The sequence below is a fragment of the Tympanuchus pallidicinctus genome, unplaced genomic scaffold (assembly GCF_026119805.1).
Source record: "Tympanuchus pallidicinctus isolate F22 unplaced genomic scaffold, pur_lepc_1.0 scaffold19, whole genome shotgun sequence".
In the NCBI taxonomy this organism is placed as follows: domain Eukaryota; kingdom Metazoa; phylum Chordata; class Aves; order Galliformes; family Phasianidae; genus Tympanuchus; species Tympanuchus pallidicinctus.
Window position 1 is genome coordinate 5,822,726 of NW_026294710.1, and position 22,397 is coordinate 5,845,122.

At 36.1% G+C, this 22,397-nt stretch overlaps 1 protein-coding gene across 7 annotated transcripts in view; it reads right to left on the reverse strand.

Annotated features, from left to right (window-relative positions):
* Positions 1-22,397, reverse strand: part of MAGI2 (membrane associated guanylate kinase, WW and PDZ domain containing 2) — a 699,053-nt gene that overhangs the window by 86,241 nt on the left and 590,415 nt on the right. For all 7 annotated transcript variants that reach the window (XM_052680840.1, XM_052680841.1, XM_052680839.1 and 4 more), the window contains one exon: positions 2,000-2,031. In XM_052680840.1, the coding sequence (XP_052536800.1) occupies positions 2,000-2,031 (32 nt within the window). The remainder of the gene's footprint in view (positions 1-1,999; positions 2,032-22,397) is intronic.

A 22,397-nucleotide genomic window follows, 5' to 3' on the forward strand; every position in this document is an offset into this window, starting at 1 on the left:
AAATTGTGATTATCCTTCAGCTCCAGTTCCTTGTTTTCAGAAGGTATTTGGCTCAGCAGGTGAGCTTTACTCAGGCTTTTTCAACAACTATTGTGCGGACTAACAATGCTTGAGAGTCTTTATGAAGAATATGCCAAATAACTATCACTCAGCACATCCCAAAGTGTCTAACACTGTTAACTTCACATTTTGAAAGAGAATTCAAATATTGGCCATTTTCAGTTGTTGAGTACCTCATTTATACTTCAAGCTACATTTCTGCCAGAGTTTTTGAGGAAAGTAGGTCTGGTTCATCAGAAACTGAAGAAAAGGAAGGTGTTTCAGTAAATAACAGATGACTCACATACTTGCATGTATTGGATATAATATTTAAATGGAGAAGGGGCAGTATTAATGCTAATGAAGAAAAGGAATAGTGTATTCCAATCTTACCAACATTGTTCAAGAAAGAGGTGGTGTGTAAGATATAAAAGATAGTGTCTAGAATGTGATACCAGAGATGCTCTGGGTGAGTATACCCTGTGCAACAAAGTGCAATATACTTGAGTTATCATCGAAATAACTTCAGTGCAGGAAGGTACCCAATGTACACTCTTTTGCAGAGCAATAAATGCATCCTATATTGAATAAATTAGCTTGAGTGGCAACCCACATGAAAATCACAATAATACTTCTGATAGTGCCTCCAGCTCTAAAGGAATTATCTAAGATATACATAAACATATACGCATGATATAATTATATTGTGGAAGTGTAAATTCAAAGGTTTCCAGAAACAAATTTGATTATGACCCAATGCTTAAGCTGGGGTCAGTACAAATTCCTAATATAATAATAGAGAAAAACGTTTAGGGTTTGCCTTCAGTAAGGAAAATGAAAAAAAAATACAACTCAATGAACCAAACTACCTATCATCACTGTGAAGAGGAAAGATGGAAAACCCAAACTAGAAGAAAAAGTTTCCTAGTTTTTAGAGAATAGCAGAGTAATAGAACAAACACTTACCTGTTTCAAAATATGAAACTGAATAAAATTAAAATACTTAAAGAAGATTTTAAAAAGAGAGAGGAAAACAATTAGCTTTGATGAACGAACTTTTCCCTGGAGGAAGGACAAGAAATGAGATCAATTCACAAAGTTCTACTGGGTCTCACACATTTAATTCTTGTTTGCTGGTTTCTGATCTCCAAATCTCTATCTCTACTGCTTTGCTATGGGTAGTACTGCTAACAAAAATAGTTCCACATGCAGATAAAGATAAGAGGAATTATGCTTCCCAAACTCACTTCAATTAGCTAAGCAATCACATAAAGTTTGGCAACAAGAGTCACCATGATGCTAATATACAGATAAGGCACACTTGAAACTGTGTAAACATGGTGTTGTATGCAGTGCATGAAATCTAAATTGGGTAATGATTTGGTGACATTGCTCAATTACAATTTGAGCAATGATTTGAACCAAATCATTGTAGTTGCAATAAACATGCCACTATCCAATACGAATGGATGTGAATTTGTGCAGTTTTAGCATTAAAATACCCTAACACAAAACCAAGAAAGCTACAAAAAATTAACTCTAGACCTACTAATGTGAAAAAGAATAAAAATTACTCTCAAAATGTCAATCTTAATCCACTTGTAAATAGAAATTTGCATGTTTTCCACTCCAAAGAAATGGCCAACAAGGCTGGCCTCAGTGACGGTGCTTCCTGCTGCCTTCTCCAGACTCCAATTTTTGAGCCACTATCTTTTCGGTTCCTGTCATCCATCCTAAAGTTCCTTTCTCCAAACAGCACTCGGGAAAGTCCAAGTGCATAGATCTGCAGAGCTTATTAACAAGGCCACCCCTGATGCTGTGTCTCACCTAGAGTTGGGGTACTGCTGAGAGGTGTCTCACGAGCTGGGAACAGGTGGGTTAGATGAAAGTCTACACAAATTTGCTTTGAATGATAGTCATCTTACGAACTCAATGTGTATAATTTTGAAAGGGAACTTACAGGCTTTGGAGTTTTCCATGGAGAAAAGAAACCTGAAATAAACAAAAAATAACATTAGCAGATTTTTCTGGCGCTTAAAGGATAGAGGCTCAGTGGTGCCTTTGCTCCCATTCTCACACATGTCTACTGACAATAACGACATATTAAAAAACTTTGTACACACACAGGAAGAAATTACAATCCACAGGGGGTAATTTCTAAGAAAAATACATGTATATATATACATGTATATATATGTATATATGTAAACACACATATATATATATGCATGTGGAGCCATTGAGATCATTGCCATATTTTACAAACAGCATGGAAATTAAAAGAATTAAACAGAAGAACTTCCAATTTTCTTGGTGGACATTGGACAAGACACCAAATGACCTGGTAGTAATGTGTCAAATACAAGCACACCTTTAAGAAGAAGCAATTCAGAACATCATATTAAAAGAAATAAATCTAATAGAGATTGTTTTAGAGGCAATTGTTTAGAGAATTGTTTCATCCATCTAGGCAAGACAGTGAAGTCTTGGGGAAGTTGTTTGTGTCTTCTGATATCGTTCTATTTCTTTTGCCATTAGCAAGTGGTCACACACGTCCATCTCTTCTAAACAACTACTTACTTCCTTTGTTATCCACTGACTGATACCTGCTGTACCATAGAATGGCTTGGGTTGGAAGGGACATCAAGGATCATCAAACTCCAACTCCCACGCTGCAGGCAGGGCCATCAGCCTCTGCATTTAATACTAGACCAGGCTGCCCAGGACCCCATCCAACCTAGCCTTGAAATTATTACTTCTACTGTACTTCTACTTGAAGCTACTACTTCTACTGTAGCTTACAAATGTTTAAAACTCCAGATATGTCATTTTTCATAAAAGGAGATAATTTGAAATACTAATTGTAAACACTATTTATCTCTTACACAGCACAACATTCAAAAAGTTAAACACACCAAGAATTAAATAAAAACAAGCATTTCAAAGGATATTGGGACATATTTTCTAAAATGCATGTTTTCCACATAGCCTTCATAAAAAAACAAAACAAAACAAAAAAAACCCCTCATTCTCATTTTAACAACAGGTAAAAAAAAACCTGTGAGATTCCTAAGATTAAAAGCTCATGACAAATAGTTGGGTCAGAAACACAAATGTTGAAGGATCTAAACTAAGACCTCCCAGAAGAAGGCTGGTCTTTCATTCCAAAAAAATGAATTAAGAGTAGTATGGACTTCATTATTTCATTTTCTAAGGTGAATTTAGAAAAACAATTAAAGTCACAAGGAAACTAGGAAAAGTATCTTTCTACAAACGAAAAACAAAAGTAATCGGGTTTGTAAATAACATTTAACATTCCCGGAATTCTGTGATAATTAGGCAATGAGTGCTTTGCAGACAAATACTGGCTGTTTTGTAACAAGTTGTCAGTGTTTTTAAATAAAAAGTATATTGTGAAAAGTAATCCTGGAAATTTTTATGTTCACTGACTGCCATGTCTAGATAGAAACTTCTTTACTAAAGAGTAGACATATTTCTTCCCATCTGCAAATTCAAGCTGAGATAACAGATATCCTGTATAGATCTGGCTTGTGTGTCACCAACACCTGTAGTAGAAACAACCTTGACATCTTGAATGGCAGAAATTCAAAATTTTTCGTACCTGCTGTTGTTCTGTACAGCTAACGAGACTGAAAGTTAAAGAACATTTTTCCCTTGAAAGCTAAAAATAAAACTTGAAACTCACAGGATGTCTGCAGAAAGATGCCTCAAATCAACTTACACTGATTTGGTGTTCAAGGAATATTTGTAGAGGTAGCCTTCCCTACCCAGTGATACTACTGCACGTCTCATAGCTTATCATCAGCAAAAATTACTCCAGGTCAGATTGAAATGTTTTATTTCCTCCCCTGTTTACTTACTGTCTCTACTTAAAAATTTATGCTGCTGGACTTATCATATTTTTACTTGATAGTAAAAATTTCTGATAAGTATTTATAAACCAGATAATGACATACTGCAACATAAAATTGATAACATTTACACTCAAAACAAAGAAAAGGCAATGTTTCTTCACACAGCATGAAATTATATTAAGAGAACTAATGGGTCTAGAGTGCCATGAAGGGAAAAGATCCAATGAGAATTAAAAGAAGTACTGGATATCCATATGAGTACAAATGCACATCGGAAAGTTGAAACTAGAGGTAACATACCTTGGAACTGATATTAAAATTAATTCTTCAGATTTCAATGCATATATTAGATCAAGGCCCCATGTAAGATGAGACAGTCGGGCACTTGCCAAACACTAGGTGCTAGACACAAACTCTAGTTCCATAATGTTCTTTCTATCTTACATATATTTCATGACAGTTCTAATTTTCCTGAAGTAGCACGTCTCCTCAGATGAACAGTATATCTTTTTCCTAATCTAAACAAAAGTGCCCTTCAGTCATTTTATTTAACATACGCTGATTACGGATAATAGATGTGAACCATAAATGCCCCAAATTATAACTGATATATCAATACATATGGCTACTGCTGCAAATGAAAAAATTCAAGAGTATAAATGCATATGGAATACACTGTAAGCATAACAGAAACTTCACATGGAAAAGAATAAAAAAAAAAAGGTACTTTCCTTTGGGGTCTGTAAGCTCCCCTCTTTCACCTTTTAATATTATTCTACAGAACTACAGAACTGATTCCTGTATATGTTGAAAAATGAGGCTTGGAAGCTTGTCTGAAGAATACATCCTAATGATTTGCATACTTAACCATGTTGGCCTTCTGCAGCCAGATATACAGCTGGCAGTGAGAAGCAGTAGATTTGCACTTGGTTTGGCCTCACTTCTCAGTACTGCTTTTTTCCTTGGTTCCATTTCCTGCCGTGTTTTCTCCAAAAGAGATGGTGGGACCCTGCCTGGATGGCAGCTCTTGGCAGATAGACACCAATCCATTACTGATTTAGAGACAAGACTGAGAATTGTTGTCCAAAAAGTACAGCTTTCAATTTCTCAAGTATTCACACAGTACTAATGTTACTCAACCTTTTCACCAGCTTGCATTTAACTACATGCACACACAGGATAAGCTCTTATAACCTCCTTAATCCATTCCCAAATTTCTACTTCCCCCTCCAACTCCCAAACCTCAATAGTCTAACTTCATGGGATGCCTTCTAGAAAAAATAGAATAACTGAGAACATTATATATACATACATGTATATACACACATATAAACACATGCAGAAACATATACTTTAACATTTGAAATAATAAAAGTCAACTTAGAGCCACCTAAATGTACTCCACACAATTGATTCTTCCCATAGGGCATTTCCTGCTCACCCATGTGTCTGACAGCCATTCCTTCTCATCATCGCTTTTCTGCATAGGCTGCATCACTTTCTGAATTATACCACATTGCTTTATTCATTTTAAATGAAACTGTAATTACACCCACTATCATGCAGTGAAATGTGATGTAATGTGTAACCATGTGATGATAAAATATGTAACTTCCCATACTTCTCCAAATTTACTTTTCAGTAAACGATGATTTATTTTCAAATAACGGCTACTTAAACTACACTACGATACAGCAGCTGTTGGCCAGCATCTTTATAAAAATATTAATGGTTTCATTTTAAATAAATAAGTTGAGGAAGCAGTAATATGGTTTTTAAAAATCAGGATTACATTTCCTTGCAAAGCAGTGTGGAAATAATATTTCTGACATTCAATTATTAATTATATTTACCACCTTTCAAATTGAGCTTCTCTGCAAATCAGAGCAGGGAACTGGTATTACTGTACTAAGAAACACCAGTAACAGAAAACAGATATTGGATTTTAATGCTTTTGGAGGAAAATATATATTATATTTCTTCCCTCAGATCAAGGAAAATTCTAGTTTTAGGCTGCTGTATTTCTTTTCTTTTTTTTTTTTAATGAAACTCTCCTATAGGAAAAAACAAATCACATTTACTGTCTTTATTTCTTTCTAAATTTAATATACAAATTTAAGCATGCTTTTATGATAAAATATGATTATGAATTTCATATATGTTTTACTTCCAATTCAGTAAGTATTCATTGCAGCAAAGTTTGGTTTGCCAAAAGACTCTTATCAGACAAGGCTTAGAACATTTGCAAGATAAAATCATACCTTGATTTTTTTTATTTCGTTAAAAGTAATATATTTGGCATCAGTCCAAACATCAGCAATACAAAACGAGCCTATGGTTTTTAGTCTGCTGTCCTGTGCATGACTTTTGCTAACTTTTCATCTCCATTTTCTTCCACCAGACTAAGCAAGTTTCCTCACTACTTTGTATTGATTCCTGGAAAACTTGAGGCCTTGTTAAGTCACAAGTAACCAATGTAAGTGTCACTTAGGCACAGGACCTTTAAGGATGTTCATCTCTGAGGCAGACATGTAATTAAACTGAAGCCTGTGAACACCTTGATTTCTGCAGCGATGGCATGTGGTAATGCTGCAGAGAGGAACTTAGCAGTGTCAAAAACAAGACCTTTTCATCCGAAGCAGTATTCAGGGCACGTCATCTTCCCTCCACGTCGCCTGTCTCGCTGATGATACAGTGAGAGTTTTGCCCATTAGCTTTCACTGGGCTTCTTGTACATTTTTTTCCTTCTTTCTTTCTTTCTTTTTTTTTTTTTTTTTTTTTTTTTTTGTTGTTGTGTGTGCTAAAAGCCTTGCTGCATATGGCTTTCTGAGCCAAGATGTCCCAAGCACTACACACTACACAGACCTTTCTCATATAGATGTTTGGAAGTCAATGAACAGATGGCTGATGAGCACTCTCTGAGCATTAACTTACTCCACAGACATCAAAGTACCGGTGACAACACTTCAGCCAAAGTTTTCCTCTCTATAAAAGTTTCTGTATAAATTTACTGTCACAGTCGATTTTTTTCCATGCTTTTCCTTTCTTTTACTGAGATTGGTGAGAGTTGCCCACAGCATGCCTTAATTACAGAGGTTCCAATAACCTGTTATTTTTAAAAGAGTATGACAGCACATGACTACTCCAAGAGCTGAGATCCTGGTACACATGTTTAGCAGGATGCAAGGAACCATTTCTTGTCATTTCTGTGACACCTGACCCCTCCTCCTGTATGCTTACATTTTATTGATCTGTGCTTGGTACATGGATTAGGTGCACAGAACTTGAGCTACAATTGGGCTCGCTTCTTAAGACAAAATATTTTCAGACTAATATTAAAAAAGAACTTCTGGGAGAGAAAATGGGTTTCTCATGAACCTCAAAGTCGTAACACTAATGCAATTATTCAAATATTTTCCCCTATTCAGGTAAACAAACCCTGTCAAGGAGAACAAGTACATTCAATTAATTTGTACGCTATTGTAAACAAAGCCTAAAAGGAAACAATATCTTAAAATAGATGGAAATTTTCAACACAAGTAGGTGTTTGAAATGATCGTGTCATAATTAAAGCATCAGGTGATGTGTAGGGAGGGGCAATTAGTGGCTCAGATTCTAATAAAAACAATCATTATTACACTTTTTTTTCCCCTCAAAGGTTTGTCTTTTTTGAATAGCTGTAAGCATCGGGCTCCTACTCAAGCAGTAAGAGAAAAAATATTTACCTTGAAATAAAGAGTAGGTGTAAGAAAACAGGGAGATCTAGCTCCTCAAACATAGCTAGTCCAGATGTCAGATGTACCTGAGTGTGCCACACTGTGGAGGATCCATTTGGTCTTTGATCAGAGTTTGGCTGTTGATGCAATGAGTCAAAAACCAACACAGCCCACACTGGGGACGGGGGTAGGGGGAGATATTAACAAAGCATCAGATTTCACTGGGTACTCAATGCTATATATGATTAAATCTACAGTCTTTTGACATCAGCTGGCTTTCCCCTACAGTGGCCTACATACTGGCAGCATGACACATAACTGACATAGCACTGTGCTATGCTGAAACAAAGGCTGGCCACAGCCACCAGTTTATAACAAATGCAGGTCCAGATTAATAAAACTGTGAACTACACCTGTTTTCTTTAGTGCTATTTACATATGCCCAGATGTTTTAAATTAGCTTTGCCTAAAAGAGACACAATGACAGAAACTGATCACAAGTCCAGGTGTGGTAGCACTAATAGAAGCAGTGCTCCATCAAAAATCAGCAGCTTTTCCACTCTCTTCGGCCTATTAAACTCATAAATAGTGACTCTGAGGAACGAATGTGTTTCCTGACCACAGAAAATCATTCTATTAAGGTGCAAGGAAAAGAGCAAACATAGCCCACAGGAAGTTCAGCTGAGTCTTTAGAACACTTCAGGGCAGCATCTTCTCTGGCTGGTGTCCAGGTAATTTGGGGGCAACGTGAGCACAATGCTGTATTTCATCCTTTCAAGCTTCCGCATTTTTTAATGAGTAGCACAAAGCGTAAGACAGTGAGGTTTATCAGAAATGATGTGGCAGAAGAGGGGCACTTTGGGAAATTAAACTGGATCTCATCTCATTGAGATCTATAGAACTGATGCGAAAATTTAATTGACTGTGAGACCAGATACTAAATCAATAATCATCTTTTTATACATAAGGAAGGCTTTTTGTGCTGTTCATAAAATCTCACTGACCTTGTTATGTCAAGCAACAATTTCTTGATAACATTCGGTTCATCACAAATAATTAGAGAAAGGATAGCTATTCAAAGTGCTTGCTGTTTAAACTCTGACCCTCACCGGTCACCAGTATCTATGAGAATTTCCTTTAAAATACACCAGAGAATCTTAAGCTACCACTAAGTTTTTGTTTTCATGAATAGCAAAGAGTCTTTGTTAGCAAGAACGCAGCCATCAGAAAAGGTCAGCAGCTGGCATGGTAATGAGTTAATTTACATTCTAATGGACATAAATCTATTTATTTTGCTTGTCTCATGCAGCTCTGTGAATTGCTTATCGGTCAGAGACTTAAAATAATTTCTGAAACTAAAAAGCCCCAACAGACCAAATATTGTCTCCTGATTAATCTGGAAGTGAAGCAGAGAATTTCTGTGTCATAGCTAAAACAACAAGAGGCAAATGCAACACTTTTGGTGAGAATTTTTGATGATCAAGTATACTAGAGGCAGGAAAAAATGATAAAAATTTACAGTAATTTCTGGAAATTAGAAGTATATATTTGAAACAAGCATCTTTTTATGTGGTCAGCAAGAACTGATTACTTTCCACAGATTATATTTTATAGTAAACACAGAACGTCACACTGGGCGATAAGACTGTAAGAACTTTTCTGGTGCCTATTATCAGAACAATGCTATGTGTTTCCTTGTTGATAGAAAACCACATTATCTGAAGAGTAGCTATGTCTCAGAACAGAGAAGATGTTGCTACAATACAATTCAGAACAGATTTTATTGGGACAACTTAACCTGAAATGGGAAAAGACATTTTTACAGAACAGAGAAAAACCTCTGTCTCTTGCATTTTGTTAAAGAAGATTCCACTAAAAGTTCAAATCCCTTAATCCATTTTCTGCTTTGTGGTTTGCAACTGCAATTAGCACTGGATGAAATGTTATTTTTCTCACTGAAGTGTATAATAGGTGCACTTTTTGTAAACACTACCCCAGTTAGCTACAGTCTACATTCTTTGGTACTAACACATGAAGTCTTGAGAAAGAGAATCTCAGAGGTTTGTTTGCAGGTTGTATATTCTCCTGACATCTTGAAAAGGTCAAGAGGACTTTTCTGTACATACAAGCAAAAGAACCTTTTGCTTGGCAGAAGGAAATTTCTTCTGAAGTGTCTCCAGTTTTGCTCAGGTGTATACTTCAACGACTGCTGCCAAAACCTATTCCAACTTCACATATCCAAGCCAGGCTAAGGATTACAGTTTCTGCCATACTGTTCTAATGCTGTACAAGCTAGCAATGCAAATAATGCCCTTTCTTGAGCAAACATATTGTGGCAAGCAGCTATCCTTGACCAGAGCAAGGTGAAATGATTTGTATATGACACATATGCTGGATCAGCAGGATAATTTAGAATATAAATAGCTCTACCAAATCTTGGCAGCTTCTAGATTGGACTGTGAGTTTTGCCATTCCCCTAAAGACTCTACGTACTTGCTATGAACAAGTCTGACAGTTCAGCTTGACTTTACCAGAAGCTAATTTAAGCTGCAAAACTAACTTTTCAGGACTGCAGCACTGCATTTTCAGAGTTCTCTTGACAGACAGAAACTTTGTCTAACTATGCCACTGTTTTTATTCCTATATGTGTTTATAGTCTCCTTCTATTTAAGCTACAGTTTCTAAGCACATTATAGAAAATTCAGTTTACATCATGACCTTTCATTTTGATAAACATATTCACAATATTTTCCATTAAAATGTAGATGGAAAATAAAGTCTTTGTACTTAGAATCCTAAAGGCCTTTCCTGAAAATGCACTTGGGAAAAAAGAAAGAAAAAAAAAAAGGAGAAAAAGAACAACTCAATTTTAAAGCCATTCATTTACTTGCATGAGAGTTTCACATTAAGATATGGACACAAAGGAGTCAGAAGAAATTTAGTGTTGAGATCTATACTACCAGTTTCTGCTCAATTCATTGCATCCCTGTTTTCTCCCAAATTCCTCAGGTGCCTGTTCCCAAATTTCCACACACCTCTGTACATTGTTGCCAAGGCTTCCATGTCCTAACTTGAAAACCAACTAATCTTGAAACAGTGTTCAGAAAACTTCCTAAAATAAATAATAAAAATAATCGTAGAGAAACGCTCTTGGTCTCCATCACTAAACAGTCATGGGAATGGGAAACCTTGCAATGTAGTGCTTCACTCTAATGGGAGACAGAAAGAAAACACAAAAGAAGTAGGGATAAACCATGCTACTCAGGCTGGACATCCAAGAACCAAGTTTAGAAAGCTTTCAACTAACTGAACAGAGGTGGCAACAGCACAGCGAACTAAAAAACTGTCTGTGCTTTGCTGATTGTACAGAAGAGTTTTTCAGATACCATCTCAGCGTACTTTGGGTTGCAATATGTATCCTTGTGGTATTGCTAATTGTGACAGAGGACCTATAGGTGGGAGACAGGGTGGAATGTACCATAGCAACTCAAGTAGCATTGTGTTATTTTGTGCAGTCTACTGAAGACCACATCAGCTATAGTGGACACAAATTCAGACTAGAGCAGAGTAGAACAGAATCAAATACAATAACTTCAGTTGGAAATGACCTTCAAATATCATCTAGCCTGGCTGTCCGACCTCTTCACAGATACCCAAAAGTTAAAGCACATTATTAAGAGTGTTATACAAATGCCTCTCTATGATAGGCGTAGGGCATCAATCAGTTCTCTAAGAAGCTTGTTCTGCTGTCTCACCACCCTTACAGTAAAGAAATTTTTCTCAATGTCAGAACCTTAGCCTGGACTTCCTCTGGTGCAGTTTTGTGCCATTTGCTTGTGTTTAAAGACTGATATGCAGACACCTAACTTTCAGTGTTGCAACTTGTGAATTAGAAACTTAGATGCACAATCATAGTTCTAGAAGTGTAGGTCTAGTACAAACAGGTACCTGTTGTACCTGATACTACTCAGAAATCTGTACTGAGTTGGCAGGTGTGACACAAAATCTATGAGAGAATTTAGAGCTTTGGTTTTATCCTGGATAATCTCACTCACTCTGCTGTTAAGTTTATGATAGCCCAGTGTACTTCAGATGGCCCTACTTGTTTGCTAGTGAGCTCAGAACTGAGCTCAGACTTCCAGTCCTGATTTCTGTGAGGTTTGGGGCATTAGAAAAAAGTTCATCATAAAGGAACAAACAAGTTAAATTACATAATCTGAAAGACTCTGCTAGTTTCATCTGACTGCCTTTCTGAAAAGTTATTATCAAATTACACTGTAGTAACTTCAGAATTTTGTGTTTAATATGGATTAAACGGTCACCATGCTTCTGAATTTTGTTGACTTGCCTTTGAAATCTCTTCTGTGACAATGTGAAGTGTCAGGAGCCCAGGTGTGTTAACTAATTGGCTCATTTTCAGAGCACATGGCAGAATGATAAACACTTGATGGCAATGTAATGAAAAGGTAATCGTACTGCTTGGGCACAGTGGTGGAAACTGGAATAAGCAAGATATGCTTTTTTGATTCTTCACATCCAGACTTGATTAAAAGTAGTAATTGCTTCACACTTTCTAGCTCCTTCACACTGATTTGATAGACCAGTTCCTTCGTGGTTACTGGGATTCATGTAGAACAGAAAGGGTGGCAGATAGTGGGGGACTGAAAGACAAAAATAATGGTAAAAGAAAACTAATTGCAAGATTATTATTTTCTTATGATTGATTCTTAGCTATGAAGGAATATCATTTAGTGTAGGAAAGTGGAATATTTGGCAGGGGTTGTTAGTAGATGTACAAAGTGCAAGTATTTGTCTAAACGAGTAAGAAAACCGCAAAGAAAAATGCATTTCTACATGCTGAGTTCTCTGATTGAACTTTCAGGTAATTTACCTGGCTTAGAGCTGCTGAAAATTTGATATTGCCCACAATTATACACACCTAGTAGAGAGAAATCTCTTTGCTTTCATGTCCACAGTCAAGAGGTAATTCTCAGCATTTGACTTATGAAGTACAAAGCCGAATTTAGTAAAAGCTTTGCAGTGATTGAAATTGTAATGGTGAAACGATGTGAAGTTCAGATTTAGTATAAGATCGTAGGAGTCAAAGAAAAATTGGAGAGACAGAAATTATGATTGATGGACACGATACTATTGCAGTACGGAACACTAAAGAGCATAATGCATAATTAATTGGTCAAGACGAGCAAGTTTGCAAAAGAACACCCAAAACAATGAGAAATGTCTGATTTTTTGAATCCCTGTGGCTTCAGAGACAAGCAATTAGCATAAAGAAGGGCTGTGTCCTTAACTCTAATGAGTGCAGCAGTACTGATGTGTTTTATATGATATGTGTGCTGATCACATGTAGTCCTGTATAGCTCTTTAAAAACTTCATTTAAAAATGATGTTGATAAAGGATATTTACAAGATAGATGGAAAGTGCTAAGTAATAAAAGAATGCATTACATGAAAAGGCAAGGAAGCTTTAAGTAATTTTTTGTTCATTGTGACAGTACTCTCTCTCTCAGAGGAATTTAAATTGATTCCAGACAGTTGGGATTTAGACGACATGTCTAACATAATGGAAATAACCTCTCAATGCTGAGAAAATTGGAACAGTGTATAAACATGACAAGTTAAGCAGAGAAGATTATGGTGCTGACAACCGTGAAGCACCTTGTGGTCCCTGCAGCTGGCCTACTCTTCAGAATTATCAAATTTAGAAAGAGCAGAGTACATATCATGTATGTCCTCCCTTTTTCACAATTGTAACTTCCTGTATAAGAAAGCAAGCTAAGTTACTCTTGGTTACTGTTTTTCTTTTCTGTAAAATTTTTTAGAAGATCTTGAAACCAATCTTCGTAGGATGAATTTTAATACTACTTCACAGGCCAGAGGAAACCAATCCCAATCCTACTATCATTTCAACAAAAGTATACATCCGAGTATTCTGAATTCGTGTCCTAGTTTCAACTGGGATAGAGTTAATTTGCTTCACAGTGGCTGATACAATTATATGTTTTGGCTTCAGGAGAAAAACAATGCTTTTATCTTAACCCATGAGTTTTACTTTTTTCCTGACTCACTCCCCCATTCTGCTGGGAGTGGGTAGTGAGTGTATGGTTGGCTGTGTGGTACTGAGCTGCCTACCAGGTTAAACCACATCACAATAATTCAGAAATTGTGGATGCAACTTTAAAATATTAATACACACTACAAAGCACCAAAAAAATAAAAATCTGATCTTCCATTGAATACTTTCTTCCATGAAGAATATTCTGAAAGTTGTGCAAATATTATGCTGTACAAAGATTCTACAAGGGAGATAATAGCAATGAGTAATTCCCCTTCATCCAATAAAAATTTACTATTGACAACAGAAAAAAGCAATGTCCAAGTAACTATCACACCATGAGCAAAAACAGGCGTATCTGTGTACAAACACAAATCATGAGTTAATCATTCATCCCTTTGCTGACTTTGAACAAGTCAGAAACGCATCCAAATTGCAACTTCTACACCAGCACTCTGCGATAGATGCATTTTGATTTAATTAGCAAAATGTATGTCTAGTTATGCCACAGTACATTGTTTCCCTACAGGCAATATAGGAACTCAAAAACAAACCAAAAAAATCCAACAAAAATGCATGTGAATACTATAGAATTGACTCATATTACCTAGAGACTACACTTAATCCTCCACCTGCAGAATTTCCCAGGCATTATTTTTATTTTCTGTAATTATTGGGTTTAATTTAAAATAGTTTTTTTTTTTTCCATTTGGAATTCCATTACTGACTTCAGATTTACAATGATGCATGTGATCTTTGTATTTTATCATCATAAAGTGTAAAACTGATATAACAATACTTTCTCTTTTCGTAAAAATCTCTGAAATCCCTACAGTTTTTGTGTAATTCTGCCTTTTGTTTTTACTAACTCAAAACAGGTACACAGAAATGATTCTGGAGTTACTGCTCAGGGAGAGAAGCATCATCATTCCTTAGGTCTTGCATTCAAACCTTCTATCTGCAATACACAGAATGTGACATTTTGGAAGTTCTTGAAGAAATTACTTTTTATTTTGTGGCAATGTATCTGGCTTTGATTTGGTACTTACTTCCCAGCTGAGATGGAATACCAACCAAGCCAAAGATTTGAGCTAGATCTGCCTAGACTTCCTTTCATAGAGAACTTCAAAGCTTTTACATATACATACTATAAAAACCACACCAGCCAAACAAACAGACAAACAAAAACACACACACACAAAATATCAAACTGCATTATTAAAATTATTCAAATATATAACTTTAAAAAATAAAAAATATTACTCTAGAATCAGAGACTAGATGAGGTTTGAAGGGACCACTGGCTCTGCCCTATTTGCACCCTCTGTTCAAGTATTTATGAACACTGATCAGATTCCCCCTTGAACATCCTCTTGGCTGAACAGTCCCAGCTCCCTCAGCCTCCTCTCACAGAGCTGCTCCAGTCATGACCCTTTGTTGGACTTTCTCTAGTATGTCCACATCTCTCCTGTACTGGTAGGCCCAGAACTGGACACAGAACTCCAGTTGTGGTCTCACCAATTTGAGCAGAGGGGAAGCATCATCTCCTCAAGATGCTGTCAACACTCAGTTTAAGGCAGCCCAGGATATCATTAACCTTCTTTGTGGATGGACGCCTAACATAGATCAGTCATAGATCAATCACAGAATGGCAGAAGGGCTTAAAGGGACCTTAATGATCACCTAGTTTCAGACACTTGCCATGGACAGGGTTGCCTTCCACCAGCTCAGGTTGCCCAAGATCCTATCCAACCCAGCCTTAAGCACCTCCAGAATCCCCCATCCGCAGCTTTCCTGGGCAGCACTGCCAGTGCCTTACCACCCTGTGAGTAAGCAATGTCTTCTGAACATCTAAATAAATCGCATCTGAGACTCCTGCTCCAATCAGAAAATTAATGGATTAGGCTGCAGGTCTCCACTTTTTGCCCAGAGCACTGTTCCACTTGGTTACAGAGACTGGCAATGTGTCTCCTAATGTGTGGGAGGAGCCTTCAAGTATCATGTAGTCCAAACAGTTTATGTTAACCACAAATTTGTTTAAAGCACAGGTCAGGGTTGTGCCTTACATCTGGTTAAAAAAAAAGCAACTAGAACATGACTCCTTAGAGAGCTATTTATGTGACCTAGAAAATGTATTTTCTGAATCCCTTACTCTTCACTATCTGGTTTGTATCCTTTTAGCTTTATTTTAGAGCATTTTTTGCAAGCCATGTCTTCTTACCATTTCTACAAGCTTTCAATGAACAAGTGCCTCCATGATAACTCACAGGAAATGAATTCTGAGATAACGTGCTTAATTGTTGGCACAGGAAATGACACACACTGTAGAAGCTGGATGTGAAGGAAACATCTTCACAACTACCCTGCATGTGGATGATTGAATCGGCCAGTACTTTTGCTAATAAAGAATGCTATAGAAAATCCTCAGAAATCCCAAATTTCAGGTCATTACTGACCGTACCAGAAAACAGTTAAAGGCAGAGAGAGAGACCTGACCTTTGAACAGTGTAAATAAGAGTTATATAATAATGCTGAAGTAAATGTGGGAAATGGAAAAAAGACAGGGAAATGAATAGTATTTTACAAAGCAGAGAAAAATGACTTGGAATAGCATCTCATTGATTTTGTTACAAATGGTTTACTAATGGCATCTTACAGAGAAAAATACATAAACAAAGTAATTTTTAAGAAATGGTGCTGCATTGAACTTTTTCACTATAGTGTCCTGCTCAACTAGTCTTCTACAATTCAGAAGTGCTTTAACAAGTTTTGACTGCATTATTTGCTCTGTATTTCAGGAATTAATGTGCGCTGACTGCATAAAAACACTTGCACTTACTGTTTGCTTGATTTTAAAAGTATTCCACAGTGGTCTTTAACAGTAACATCATCTGCCTTAAGACAACGACCCATCTCTCTGCCATCTGCCAACTTTACCAGTACTGATTTTATATTTTCTATGGTGTTACGTAAGCGAAAGCAAATAATTTATTCTGGAGGAAGCACATTAAAACAATATTCCCTCACTGATTTTCTATTTAGAATTACATTAAAAGATCAAACAGTTGACCAGTTTCTCAATTCAGTGTAAGCCATACTAATTTTACTTTTATTTCTGAGTTAGGAGTGGGAGTGTTACATCTAAATCCTTTAAAAAAGTCCACTTACATAATAATTTCATTTTATACTCGAACTTGTAATGTCAATGTAAAGAGATGGATGTGTATTTAGTTAGAAGTAATACATTTTCTGCAAGATCATATTTATAACTACCCTTTTATACACAAACTTGGGTTACATTCTACACTAGCATAGGTGAGATTCCTAATTTAGCTATGGTGCATGAGAAAAGTTCCAACTTTGTGATAATATAGATAGTTAAAATACAGTCAGTTGTTCTGTGCATACCTTTGGTGAATGGGCATGACACAACCTCCTGCTTAATGAAAATTGACCTTAGTGGAAATAATTGTTATAACTGATGGCTAAGTAGTCCCTGTTAGCTGCATCAGGTTACCTAGTTGCTCCCATTTTAGAGCCAACACCACAAGCCTTGGGTCTCTTGGGTATGCTGGATAATAAACAAACATCGCACAATTTTTCAGTGATACTGTGAGAGTAATTTGCTATTTGTGTATGTAATCTCAATGTAGCTTGAGAGCTGGCAGGCTGTAGTCAAAAAGTGGGTCCTTATTCCTTCTACTTCAATAGATTTTTTTAGAAATTCCATATATATGTAAAAAATTGTTTATAATACATATTTAATATGGTGTAATAACAATTTCTCTTTCTCTCTGAGAAGTACTGTGGAAGAAGTTAAAAATTATCCAGATGATCATTCATTCTTCCCCTAAGGAACGGACTAAGGCATCCTCTCAGTTACTTCAGAGATACTGTAGTGTTTATACTGGGATGGAGAGGCCCCAGATCCCTAGTAAAATTACTTTTATTATTAACAAGTTGTTTTAAATACAGAAATAATTTCATAAATAAAAAGATGATACAGTGACAAACATATTTATTAAAAGTATTAAAATATTCATATATTACTGAGATATTTCCCATAGTAAACCTTCCCTATGATATTAACTAAACACGGAAGTGTTACATAATGTATTATTTTTATTCTTTAAGAAAAACTATATTATTATTATTACTGTTATTTTCATCATCATCATCATTTTTCCTTTTAAAATATTAGCACACTAATGGGGAAATGGGAAATGAAACAACTAATGGAAATGAAAACTAATTGATAAAATAATTTTAAGGTAATTTTAAAATACTTTCTCATTCTAAAGTTTAAAATCTGGGATATTACTTTTCTTGCACAGAGCATCTTTTTCTAATTATGTCTGCATCTATAGAAATTCTCAATTCACCTAGAACACACAAAATGCAATAGATTGCTTACATAAGAAAAAACAAAACCAAACACATATCCTATGATGCCTGCTAAATATAATTTGCATGAAACTGGAACATAAGCTAAAAATGCTTACACTGAAAGCTTGTGTTCTTTTTTAGCTCATGTTAATAAAAAGTACAAAATAAATAGAACTCAAAATTATTCCCAATGATCAAACAGGAAAAACTGCACAGTACATTTCTTATACACTGAAATACTGCGCCAAGTTATGACAAATCTGGCTTTGGAAAGTAATTTATTTCTTTTAGAAATATGTTTTGACACACTTGGGAGTCAACTTTCAGGGTTTGTGCCTGACAACTTTGGCTTCCATGTTGTTTTTATATTGTAATCTGAAGGTGACACAGCAAAGGTTGATGCATCCCTGGTGTTGTTTTTGATTGGGTTTGAATTATGAGTCACCCTAAGGCTTTCTGAGAAGGGCAGTGTTGTATTTAATAAATGTATGCTCTTGGTTTACAAAAAAATAAAGAAGATGAGCATTACTCATAGAGGGTAAGTGTAGCTATGTTAAAGTCTTTCTTCCTTTTTAGGAAAGTAAAATAAAATTGCTTAAAGAATTGCACAGGGAAAAATATTTCATATAGAAGACTAATTTAGTTTCTGCATTTTAACTCGATAACAGGCAAACTGTAGAAGCCAAGAGAGTTTTGTAGCTTATGTAAATGGTTTGGGTGGTGCCTGAAAATCACACCTTCCCATCTTCCCAGTGCTGTGTCTCATGTCTGTAGCACAATAGATGATGTACTCACTTTTTTTTTTTTTTTCCATAGTGGATTAGCTTACTTTATTACTATTAAATATTGCACTATATTACAAATCACCATGTCACAATGTCTACACAAGGTACTTTGACAGCAGATTTGGAAACCCAACAAATGTCTTTTAATAGGACTTTTACATTATACTGAATCAACAGAAACATTCTTCAACACATTTAAACTAAATTTTAGACATGCCTTAGTACACAAGCATAGGTTTATGGTAGTATTAAGAGTTCAGCTATGTAACTTTCCCTCCCTAGACTGAGATCTTTCAGATTTCCTGTGAGGAAGGGAGAGATCACTCAGAGCCTAGACTATGGGCAATTAGGAGAGAATGAGTTTCTTCATGCCCTAGTATGGCAGTTGATTCTCCCATGTACCATGCTTAGGAGTTATTTGATTACAAAAAATGTAATTTTTTATCAAGATACATACAAAATGGACAGTTTTCTGATAATATTACTGGGAAAAACAGGAGAAACTCTTCTGGCCTGGCCAAATTCCAATGTTGTCACGCCAAAAATTGCTTTTTGTTTTTCTCAAGCAGCTACTATTTGGTATTAATTTGTTCACCTAATATCAGTAAGACTGAAAACAGTCTGCAGTGTGGCCAGTAGAGCTCTTCTGTTCTAATAATGACATGCAATGCAGCTACCAGACACAAATGTCTCTGTGCTCCCCAGCACAGGGAGCAGTTGAATGGCAAGTCTCTGTATGGACCTAGTAATGGTACCTGATTGTGTAGGTCCTTATGGAATGCCATGATGGGAGTCTGTGTCCATAAACTTGAATTTCTTTTTGCTACAAGACTTTCTGAAGGGACCTATTTCTCCACTCAGTGTGCAAACTAACTCCACTTAATATCAACAAGAGTTAGGCACACACATCCTTAGGAAAGCATCCCCATAAGTTTTAATGGAAGTACTGTTCAAATTTAGTTCAGACCATATAAGCTTATATTAGAAAACAGTACCACTGATAATAAAAGTACTTTTGAAACAAAACGCTTGCTAATAGTCATTAAAAAGCTCCTCTGCAATATATATTAAAAAGATTTATCTAATGCTTTGCAAAATTATCCACAAATGTACCACACAGTGCACGAACATTAATAAGAAAGAAGCAGCAAAACCATAACATCACCACTTTGAAACGCAATGCAATTAATACTATTTCCATTAATACAGTCTAATAGCTACTAACTGTTATTGATGTCTATTTTTTCAGGAATCCACATTCATTAAGGAGATCTGTGGCTTCTTTCCCATTTATTCAGAAATATGGAAGCAATTGCACACTGTTTCACTGCTAATCAGAGCTATACAAGAAAAAATATGGAAGTCTCATTAGTGGAAATTTTAAGGTAGCTGATCTCCTTTCATTGCTCCCTCTGTTCAAATTGGTTATTCCCTGTGCTTCTGGGAGGGAACCATTTCTCTTAGTAAACTAAGCTATATATATAACTGACTTCTTAGTTTACCTGCTATACCATGTAAAACATTTATTAAAGCAAACTGAATATCAATTACAAGGTACTTAAAAATATTTCAAGATAATCCTAAGTATAAAACAGTTGTAATGTGTAGGACAAAAAGTAAATAATTTGAAGGTTACTAGGAGAGTACATGTTCTCAGAGATAAAAATACAATGCTCTGCAGGGTGAAATGTGCCTTGTGAACATGAAGCAGAGTTTCCATGTTAAGTTATGTTAATATGAATGCAGTATTTCTTGCATGGTGACAATGTTTTCTAAAGATTTTTCAAAGATTTTATTCCTGGAATTAACATAGGAAAGAGGACTGTCTCAAAATGGTGTTATTAAATTACTTTGCACAAAATACCAATTTATGTGCAGGAAAGATAGGAAGGGACAAATAGATAATGCTAAGAGGAAAGAAAGGCAATACTACACCTCATAACAAAGCCAATGAAGTGAAAAATGTCGCATGACTCATGAAAGGAATTTTTATCATCACTAGCAAAAAGCAACAATAAAAATAAGCAAAAAAACGAAAGAACTAAAAACCCAGCATGAGAAGGATACTTTTAGAGAGAGCTCATGCTGAGGAAATTGGTGAATTTATGATGTCACATGAAAGAAAACAATTTTGAAACAGGCAAAATGGGCTGATGAGTCAGAAAGAGAAAATTGAAAAACAATGTTTTAGCAGCATGTTGGACACAAATTTACATCACTGACTTGTAGGTGTCAGAAGTGCCCATGGTTCACCTCTAGGCTCCTATGGGTTCCCTTCAAATGGTTCAGTTGTTCAACTGTATGCTGACTTTCCCTCTGAGGAACCAAACTTCCCTTAAACTCAGACAGAGGTATGTGCCATTTAAGAACACAGCAGGACTAAAATTGCGGACATCATCAAATGGAATTAACTTCCTCTCAACAACAGAATACTTTCAAAAAAACCCAAGAGAATAGGGATCAAGAGCAAATGTACAGTTGGAATAAAAGTCTGGAGAGGAGACAATGGGGTGGGAAGCAGGAGAGTTATTAGACTTTGCAAGTCCCAATATCTCTGGTTAGAGACCACAGAAACAAATATACCTTCATGAACAAAGTACGAACAGACTGCTCTTAATTCAAATATAGCACTCATACAAAGCAATGAAACCAAGCCCAGTTTGCTTTAGGGAGAAACTGGAGGGAAAATGATCACCAACATCTCAAGAATCTAAAAGAGAAGAGCTAATAAGATAATAGAAAACATCAGTAAAGGCGCAAATCAAAAACCTACACCATCATGTCGATAATTTAATCTATTCAAACCCTTAGACTGTTAGCTAGAAAGTCTGGATTTGTGGATAAGTAAGCCATGAGGTATAGGGTCTCCAGTTTGCACCAGGCACTGAGCGACATTTTGAATGAAAAATTGCAGAAGCAGAGTCAAAGCTATGAGATCTTGGATCCAAGGGAACCATCCGCGTCAGATTCACATTAGCTGGGAGATGCTACAGCCTTGTGAAGCACTTCCAAAAGAGAGGAGGAGCATGAGCTTTCTTGACCAGACGAATTGAAAGCCATCTTGTAACAATTCTGGATTAAAAAAAAACTTTCTATCTCTGTGATAGAGAGATAAATTTGAGGATCAGGCATAGGAAAAGGTACTCGAGATATCCTTGTTATGATATCTGATATTTCCTTATTATGAAGGACTAAGCTTATTCACTGAAATAGGCAGGGATGTTATTTTGGGTGAAATTTCTGTTGTAGGATCTGCTGATGCTGCAAGTGATGTAATGGTATCTGTTAGCAGTCTAGAGGAATCATAAACTTCTGTGGCCATTTGTACAAAATCTAAGAAAGAGACCTGGCCATTCCCACTATTTACATCTACATAATTTAATATCCTCCTCATTTTGGTTTCCCGTACCCTGTCCAGGTGAAACTGGCTGCTTGCTTATTTGAGTCCCATGTCAGAAGTTGATTAATAATAAAGTAATATAGATGATGCAACTCTGGCTCTGTTTCATACTACCAGCCTCAG